Source organism: Crocuta crocuta, unplaced genomic scaffold, assembly GCF_008692635.1.
Source record: "Crocuta crocuta isolate KB4526 unplaced genomic scaffold, BGI_CrCroc_1.0 scaffold110, whole genome shotgun sequence".
Lineage (NCBI taxonomy): Eukaryota > Metazoa > Chordata > Mammalia > Carnivora > Hyaenidae > Crocuta > Crocuta crocuta.
In genome coordinates, this window is record NW_027527386.1 from 2,575,605 (window position 1) to 2,584,067 (window position 8,463).

Below are 8,463 nucleotides of genomic sequence, written 5' to 3' on the forward strand. Positions count from 1 at the left end.
GGCCAGATCGGGCCCCTCCCTAGTTGTCGTGGAGACAGCGGCAGGTTGCTAGGGAAAGAGTTAAGGTCCTTCCAGGCAGCGCCCTGCCTCTGGACTAGGTGAGACCTGTTCTTAGTGTCTTGCAAACCTGGAGGGCAAGTTAGCTTTCCATTCACTGAACTTCGGTGCCTCCTCCAGCCCTGAGCCAGAAGGGGCTGCTCTCCCCACCTTCCGGGGACTCGGCTTTCCCTCTTGTGCAATGGGGACCTTGCACGATGTTTAGGACCAGGAGGCCGGGACCGGAAGGCTGAAAGAACCTCCTTAAGGTGGAGGGGCAGGAGGCTCTGCTCTGGGATTTTGGGGACCCCCGGGTGGTAGCGCGGTCTTATGGTCTGCCTGCGACTGCCCTGCTCCAGGATGACAGTTGGGGTGACTGGTTGTGCCCCACGTCCTGTTAGATCTCATACCCCATGCCCACATCACCTCCCTGCCCTCATCTCCCTCCTCCGTTCGCCTCCTTGATGCTCCTCCACCGCAGATGTGTCCGTTTCACTCATTCCCACCTCTGGGCCTTTGCACTGGTGTGCCCTTCCTCCACGTTATCTGCCTGACTCACTGCTTGATCTCCTTCAGGTCTTTGCTAAATTGTCACCGTCTCAATGAGATTTCCCCGGCACACCCTGTCTTATGTTCTCTCCACATGTTTGTTTCCTCTGATAAAGAACAACGACAAAATAAACATTTTAAATCTTTATTTATTTAAGTAATCTCCGCCCACAGTGCAGGGCTCGAATTCACCACCTGGTGATCAAGAGTCACACGCTCTACGATGGAGCCAGCCGGGAGCCCCTAAAGGACAAAAACTTACCTGAATGAATTTGAAGATCTAATTGGCTTTATTAAGGTATTCGCTACCGGGGCAGCACCCCATCTAGCAAGCAGAGGGGAGCTCCAAAGAGTTGTACAAATGGAGGGTTTACATGGGAAGGAGGGCGGGGCAAGGAAGTTCTTAGCAAAAGAAAAGAAAAGATTGTCCCCTGCGAGGTCACTTTCCCTAAGCAGGGGGTCTTATTATGCAGATTATCTCATTCTTTGAGGTGGAGAGGGCCCTGGAGACCAATTACCCACTCGGTGCTTATGAGAAAGTTCCTGACTGACCCTTTCAGACTTAACATTTCTGGGGGGCAGCTGAAACTGCTATTGGGTTAGGTATGAAGCCCCACGTTGGTGACTTGACCTAAGTGGATCTTTAGGGTCATGTGGTTTTTAACACTTCCAACACCAATGCCCCTCTGGGCTGCCCGATACATATTTGTGGAACACACAAAGGAGTGAACACAGTCAAGTTCCCATGCAATCCGGAAGTGCCATTCGTAGGGATCCGCCCAAGAGAATCGAAAACACACGTCCACACAGAACCGTGTACACGAGTGTTCGCAGCAGCGGAAAAGTAGAACTAACAAGCCAGATGCCCATCAACTGATGAATCGGTGACAAAATGCGGTCCCTTCATCCAATAGAATACGAGTTGCCATAAAAAGGAATAAACTGCTGATTCACGCAAGGACAAGGGTGAACTTTGAAAACACGATGCTCGGTGAAAGATGCCAGTTCCAAAAGACCACAAGTGTGTGGCTCCATTCACACGCAATGTCCCGAAGGGGAAAATCCAGAGACAGGAAGTGAGTGATTGCCCGGGGAGGGGGAACGGGGAGAGACTGCTAATGGGCACGGAGTTTCCTCGCGGGTGATCAAAATGTTCTAAAATTAGACCGCGGTGCTGGCTGCATAGCTATAAATACACTAAAAACTACGGAACTGCACACTTTAAATGGATGCATTATATGGCATGTGAATTAAATCGCAATAAATCCGTTTTCCTAAGAGGCAGCCGAGGGGTGAGGAAGACGAGCGTGCCCTGGAACCCTGTCAGACCCGGATTCCATCCAGCCCCTGCTGCTGCTTCGTGGGGCCCCCTTGCTGTTCGCCGCTCGGGTGAAAACAATCCAGGTAAGAAAGTCCACGCTGGAAGTCCCGCCCTCCAAGCCCCGGGGGGGCTCAGTGATTGACAAGGCGTTGCCTAAGAAACTGTCTACCCACTCCCAAGGTACCACCTGGAGAGATCAGGGGGTCTCCCGGTACATAGAAAAGAAATGCAGCGTTTTGAGGTCAATTCTGAAAGCAATTTGCAGCTCCCTGGCATCGAGGAAGACATCTCGTGGCATGGACATGTTCTAGAAAAATATAAAAGCGTCTTCAGACTGCAATGGATTCAGTTCATTTCATGCCATCCATACGCACCCACACCCCCGAACAAGCGACGGAGACAATTAGCAGCATTTATCCTAATTGACTTTACATCCTTCATGCATTTATACAAGAGCAGATCCTTTCAGCCCCAAAATTATAAATCGGGTTTGTTTTTTTTTAAGTAGCCTCCACACCCAACATGGGGCTTGAACTCACGACCCCCATCGCACGCTCCACTGAGGGAACCAGGCAGGCGGCCCCCCCCCCCGCCCCCCGCTCTTTCTTAGCAACGTTAAGGTCCCTCAATTCCTAGCTCGCAGGAAAACAGCCACAGCTGTCTAAAGTCATGAGTTTTGTGCTTTCGTTTCTTTGCGTTCATTTCTGCATTTCACTGGGAAATTTGCATCGTTGGAAGCCGAGGATAGAATCCCAATTGGCAGACCTGGAAATGTGAGATCCATTAAGGACGCTTCAGCTTCTTTGTTTTTGAAATTAATCTGATGATGCAAATGATGTGGAAATCCGATCTGTTTGCACAAAGGTAAAGTCTGTGTGGTGAGGGCCGCCACAGCCCCCCACAATCCCCAGTGTCAGCTTGTTACACTTCTTACTAAAACTGTTCCTACACACACGCACACACAGACACACACACGCATGCACGCGCACACGCACACACAGTGATCGTTTTCTAGGGTTCCCACCAGCAAACTACCTGGGCCTTAAACAAACCAGGGCCTTAAACTACTGCTAACGTATCACCTCACCTTTCTGGGGCCTGGAAGTCCAACGTCAAGGACTTGATGGGACCTGGTTCCCTCTCAGGCCCTGAGGGAGCCTACGCCAGGTCTCCCAGCTGGGGGGGGGGGGGGGGCNGGGGGAGTCACTGGCCACCCTTGGTGTCCCTGGCTTATCAGGCGCCACCCTGATCTCTCTGCTTTCAACTTCACTTGGCTTCTCCCTGTGTGTCTGTGCCCGGAGTCCCCTCTTCAGGGGGTCAATACTGGACGATAGCAGTGTGACATTGTCTGAAAGCCAAATGGCTGTGACGACCCTACATCCACACTGGGCTCCAGGGTCCTGGGGAGCCAGGACTCCCACCCGTTAATTTGTGTCGGGGGGGGGGAGACACAATGCCAAGCACAACACACACACGTACACGTGTGTGTTTCTGTACAAACGCGAAGCCACATCTTGTTTCTAATGGTGGTGTGACCACGGTGCTGTGGCAGCCCTGGCCGCTGTCTGGGGCCCGTGGACTGCTTTTCCGGGGTATGTAGGAAGACACAGAAGAATCAAGAAGGTGGTTAGCGCTCTCTCAGGACATCCCAGCCCTCCTCCGGCTTTTTTTAGGGACAAATTTAACACGGAGCGGGGGAGGGGAGTGAAGGGTGAGGAAGGGCTGAGGACACACAGGTCACAGCTGCTCAAAAGAAGGGGTGTGGGGGCTGGGGTCTCAAACCTCTGAGGAGGGGGCACGCCACCCCTCCCCCCTCGCTGCTGCTGGACCCTCAGATGCTCAGGGCAGGGAGGTGGCCCTGAGCCATTCGTGTGTGACTTGAGCAATTTACAAACTCTCTGAGCCTCAGTCTGCGCCTCTGCGAAGTGGGATAACTGAGTCTACCCTCAGGAGGTCCTTGTACGGGTTTAAGGAGTTGGACTAATGTTTTCCTGCAGAACCAGGCCGCCCGGTCAGCGTTACTGACAGTGGTGGCTGGTTTTGTCCATGCAGCGTCAGACCCCTGCAGAGAATTTTCTAGCACAGTGAGTGGTTGCCACCCAGGGTAAGCAAGCCCCCCAGGGGACACTGGGCGATGCCTAGAAACAGTTTTGGTTGTACCAACCTGGAGGGGGCGGGAGTCTGCTCCTGTGCTGCGACGCTCGGGACAGCCCCCCACCCAAAGCATGATCTGGTGCCCCCTATGGGCTACTGTCAGGCCCATTACAAAAAGGGATACCGAGGCGGGGGAGGGGGGGCTCGCCTGAGGCTGCCTGGCCCCCCAGAGCCACCCTGGGATGGAAGGAAGTTCCTGATGGCTTCTCTCCCCTTCGGGCCACCTCTCCCCTCCGCCTCGCCTCCCCCACCCCCACTCCCAGTGGGCTGGGTCTGAGGGAAGATCAAAGCAAACCCCTCTTCCCACTGGGGCCCCGGACATCCGATCTCCAGCTGGAGCTGGGGGGCAGCTGGGGCTGCTCTGGGGACATCAAAACTGGATCTCTCCTGACCCCAAGTGTGTCTCTGCCCCATCCTGAGGGCAGGGCCTTCACCTTCTGTCCTCCCCCTTGCCAGGACCTTCTCTGATCTTCCCTGCAAATCTGACTCCTGCTCTTACTTGGAGGGGAGGGGCATGTGTGCCCTGCACCGGTTTCCAACCCCTACAGCTGGGGCCGCTTCCTGTCTCCACCCTCCCACCTCCTCTCAGAACCCTGTGTGGCTCCCCATGGGCCTGGAGGTAAAGTCTAGACTCCACCTGCCATTCAGTCAGCCCGCCTTTGTGTGATTCCCGCAGCCCTGCACCTCTCTCCCCTCTTCAGACCAAGGACGTCAGAATCTCTGGGGCTCCAGGGGCGCCGGGGGGGCTCAGTCGGTTAAGCATCCGACTTCCGCTCAGGTCATGAGTTCGAGCCCCGTGTCGGGCTCTGTGCTGACAGCTCAGAGCCTGGAGCTGCTTCAGATTCTGTGTCTCCCTCTCTCTCTCTGACCGTCCCCTCTTCACACTGTCTCTCTCTCTTTCTCAGAAATAAATTAAACATTAAAAAAAAAGAATCTCTGGGGCGCCAGCATTGCTCAGCATGAGGCCAGACTCACTGAATGAAGGAGCCCATGAAAGCATGAATGAACAAACAAGGAGCGAATGACCCACTCAGAGGCAGCTCCCTGTCGGGTCGGCCTCCCTGTCTCCCCCCACCCCCAGTCCAGGCCAGGCAGTCCCGGCTGGCCCCCTTGGAGGAAAACCCGGACATTTGATGGTCCTTCACCCCCACCCCCAGCCCCTGCTGTCCGTGGAGCATCTGCTGCAAGGGCTGCCGGGAGCATCTCTGTGGGCTCCTGACCCAGCGGGAGGCTGGGAAGGGTGTCTTCAGGTGGGCCCTCCCGGGGCCAGTGAATAAAGAACACAAAGATGCCGGAGATCACGAGGAGCCCAGCTGGGATCCTGGAGCTGCGCTGTGCCCTCTGGCCAGGACTTCTGTCTGTTTCCCCGTAAGACACCGCAAGAGGCACAGCAAGATCCCCGAGGGAGGCTCGTAGTGGGGAGGCCGCGGGCTCAGTCCCTAGAGCAAGACACTCTTGATCGTGAGTTTGAGCCCCATGTTGGGTTGGCGGGAGAGATTACTTAAATAAATCAAAACTTAACAAATATTTGAAAAGCTCAGGCGAGTATTCTGAAAAGTCCTGTAAAGCTGAGGCAAGAATATCAAGTCATCTTTCCTCCACCCCCAACCCCGGCCCCAGAGAAACAGAAAGGGAGCGTGCGAGCCGCAGGAAGGAAAGAATTCAGATTCTTGTCTCTCCTTATCGGTTTATCTCCTCCAAGGCAGTGACCTCTTATCTCTGGGCTCCCTGCTAGGTTATCTCTTGAGTCCCCATTGCCCCATCCGAACCCATTTCTCAGGCTCCTTTTCCTAAAAACGTGGGTACTGCGGTGGGCAGTCTGCAGCAGTGTGGGGGTCTGGGTGGGGACCCCCTTTGGCTGCCTGAGTCTTGGGCTTGTCAGTGGGTTCCGGCGGGGTCTGGTCTGTTTCCCAGTTTCTGTCTGCACTTCCGAATCTCTGCCGATGCGTGCCCACTGATCATTGGACAGATAATTCTTTTTTTTTTTAAGTTTTTTTTAAAATTTATTTTTGAGAGAGACAGAATGCAGTGGTGAGGGAGGGGAAGCGGCAGAGAGAGAGGGAGACACAGAATCCGAAGCAGGCTCCAGGCTCTGAGCTGTCAGCACAGAGCACTCGGGGCTCGACCCACGAACTGTGAGAACCTGACCTGAGCTGAAGTCGGATGCTTAACCGGCTGAGCCACCAGGCCCCCCGTGGACAGATGTTTCTTGCGCTCCTATTATGTGCCGGGCATTACTGGAGATAACACAGTGCTCCCCCTGTCTTCGTGGGGATCCGAGTTCAGTGGATTCCCAGCTACAGTGGGGTGGGGGGGGGGGGTGGTGATGGAGAGCAGGTGTCATGGTTATGATGCAGGGCAGCCCAGGGTACAGTATAATGATGGGTGGAAGGGGTGATGAGTAGACTTTCTGGGACTAAGAGCTAACCATGATATCACTTTTAAAAAATGTTTTATTTTAAGTAATCTCTACACCCAGTGTGGGACTGCACCTCATGACCCTGAGGTCAAGAGTCACATTCTCTACCAACTCAGCTAGCCAGGCCCTCCTATATCACTTAAAAAAATTTTTTAGGGTTGCCTGGGTGGCTCAGTCGGTTAAGCCTCTGACTTCAGCTCAGGTCATGATCTCAGGGCTCGTGGTTTTGAGCCCCACTTCCCATGCTGACAGCTCAGCCTGGAGCCTGCTTAAGATTGTGTCTCCCTCTCTCTCTGACCCTCCCCCGCTCACACACCCCCTCTCTCTTCCCCTCTCTCTCTGCCTCTCAAGGCAGACAGAATCTGAATCAGGGTCGAGGCTCTCAGCTGTTAGCACAGAGCCTGAAGCGGGGCTTGAACCCAAGGACCGGAGATCATGACGTGAGATGAAGCTTACTGGACTGAACCACCCAGGCACCCCTCCCCCATATCACTTTTAATGGGCATTATACCCATTCCAGAGCTGGGGAGATTGAGGCTCCCCCAAAGTTAAAGGCTGTAACAGCCAGAGTAACAGCCAGGAGGGAGTGGGGTTTATGGCTCCAAAGTGCAGGTGTTCAAGCGCTNGGGGACCCAGTCGTGGGAGGGCCGTGGAGGAGGGTGGGGAGGGACTGTGATCACAGGCCTCGCAGGCACCTGACCCCCTGCGCCCCCGGGCACACCCTCTCCGCTCTCTGGGCCTGTTTGTGGCCGTGAAATGGGAGACACTCGCTCCGCTTCCCCCCAGGCTTGGGTGAGAAAACCCACGTGGGCCATTTGGCACAGCCGGCGCTCATTAAATACCAGCTGGTGTTTATTATGATGATTATCCCCATTATTATCCTTAATAACTAATTAATTAGAACTAATGAGTCCTCTCCGCGTCCGATTGGGTCTCTCCGGGCCGAGAAGTCAGCGGACCCCAAGGAGGAGCGAACTCGGACTCAGAATCCTCCCGCATCCCCTGCGCCCCCCGCCCACCTCTCGCGCCCCGGCCCAGCCCCGCCCGGCCCACACGGTAGGCCTCGTATGCGGCAGGCTGGGCTGGCGCGGGCCTGAAGGCCGGTGTCTGGGTCTGGGCGCTCCTGTGTCGCCGCCCACGTCCGCGGGGGTCCCTCTAACCCGCAGGGGAACCGTCCGGCGCTAGGACCTTCTCGCCTCGCCGGCGCCGGGCCCGGAGGCCGANGGCCACTTCCTCAACGACCTGTGCGCGTCCATGTGGTTCACCTACCTGCTGCTCTACCTGCACTCGGTGCGCGCCTACAGCTCCCGCGGCGCGGGGCTGCTGCTGCTGCTCGGCCAGGTGGCCGACGGGCTGTGCACGCCCCTCGTGGGCTATGAGGCCGACCGCGCCGCCGGCCGCTGCGCCCGCTTCGGCCCTCGGAAGTCTTGGCACCTGGTCGGTAAGTCTCGGCTGAGCCTCCACCTGACTGCCCGCCGGCTGGAGCCTCCCCCGTCCGACTGCCCGCCCCAGGGCCCCAGCCGCCCTCCTAGGCCTGAGCCTCCTGTGTGCAGCTGCCCTGTACTTTGCCCCATCCACGAGCCTCCCCATCGGGCTGCTTAACTGCCCTGTACTTCTTCTGTCAGCCATCTGACCACCCATGTGACCCTCCAGTGTCACTTCCCTTTGTCTTTCTGTCTGACCCCCATGGGCACCCTGAACGCCCTGACTGCCTGGTGCCGCCTCCTCGGTCGGCCTGGTCTGGCTTCTCTGTCTGTAAGTCCGCGTGGGTGCGGGTCAGGCTGCCCAGAGCACCCGTCTGTCCGCGTCTCCAGCGCCTTCCTGCCGGTCCTCTGCCCCATCTCGGGCAACCTGGGGCTTGGCACGCTTGAGGGTGCTGTCCCCGGAGCCGAGACTTGGGGGCAGGTTAGACCAAAGAGTCAGGGGTCTGTGACTGTCTGGCTGAGGGGGCTGGGGTCCGCGGGGCCAGCAGGGTGGTGGCCAG

The 8,463-nt window shown here is 56.4% G+C and overlaps 1 protein-coding gene and 1 long non-coding RNA gene across 4 annotated transcripts in view; both read left to right on the forward strand.

Annotated features, from left to right (window-relative positions):
• The window catches only part of LOC144218334 (uncharacterized), a 6,714-nt gene extending 4,473 nt beyond the window's left edge, over nt 1–2,241 (forward strand). Inside the window, exons 1-5 of one of the 3 annotated variants that reach the window (XR_013331161.1) lie at nt 53–98; nt 760–883; nt 1,500–1,661; nt 1,865–1,989; nt 2,087–2,241. This is a non-coding gene — a long non-coding RNA (uncharacterized LOC144218334). Of the gene's footprint in view, nt 1–52; nt 99–759; nt 884–1,499; nt 1,662–1,864; nt 1,990–2,064 lie in introns of those variants that run through there. The other 2 variants (XR_013331147.1, XR_013331130.1) reach the window with 2 other exon arrangements.
• A 2,426-nt stretch (nt 2,242–4,667) lies between these two features.
• MFSD12 (major facilitator superfamily domain containing 12) overlaps nt 4,668–8,463 on the forward strand; it is an 11,323-nt gene continuing 7,527 nt past the window's right edge. The window contains 2 exon segments of the mRNA XM_077751818.1: nt 4,668–4,679; nt 7,665–7,920. Of these exon segments, the coding sequence (XP_077607944.1) occupies nt 4,668–4,679; nt 7,665–7,920 (268 nt within the window).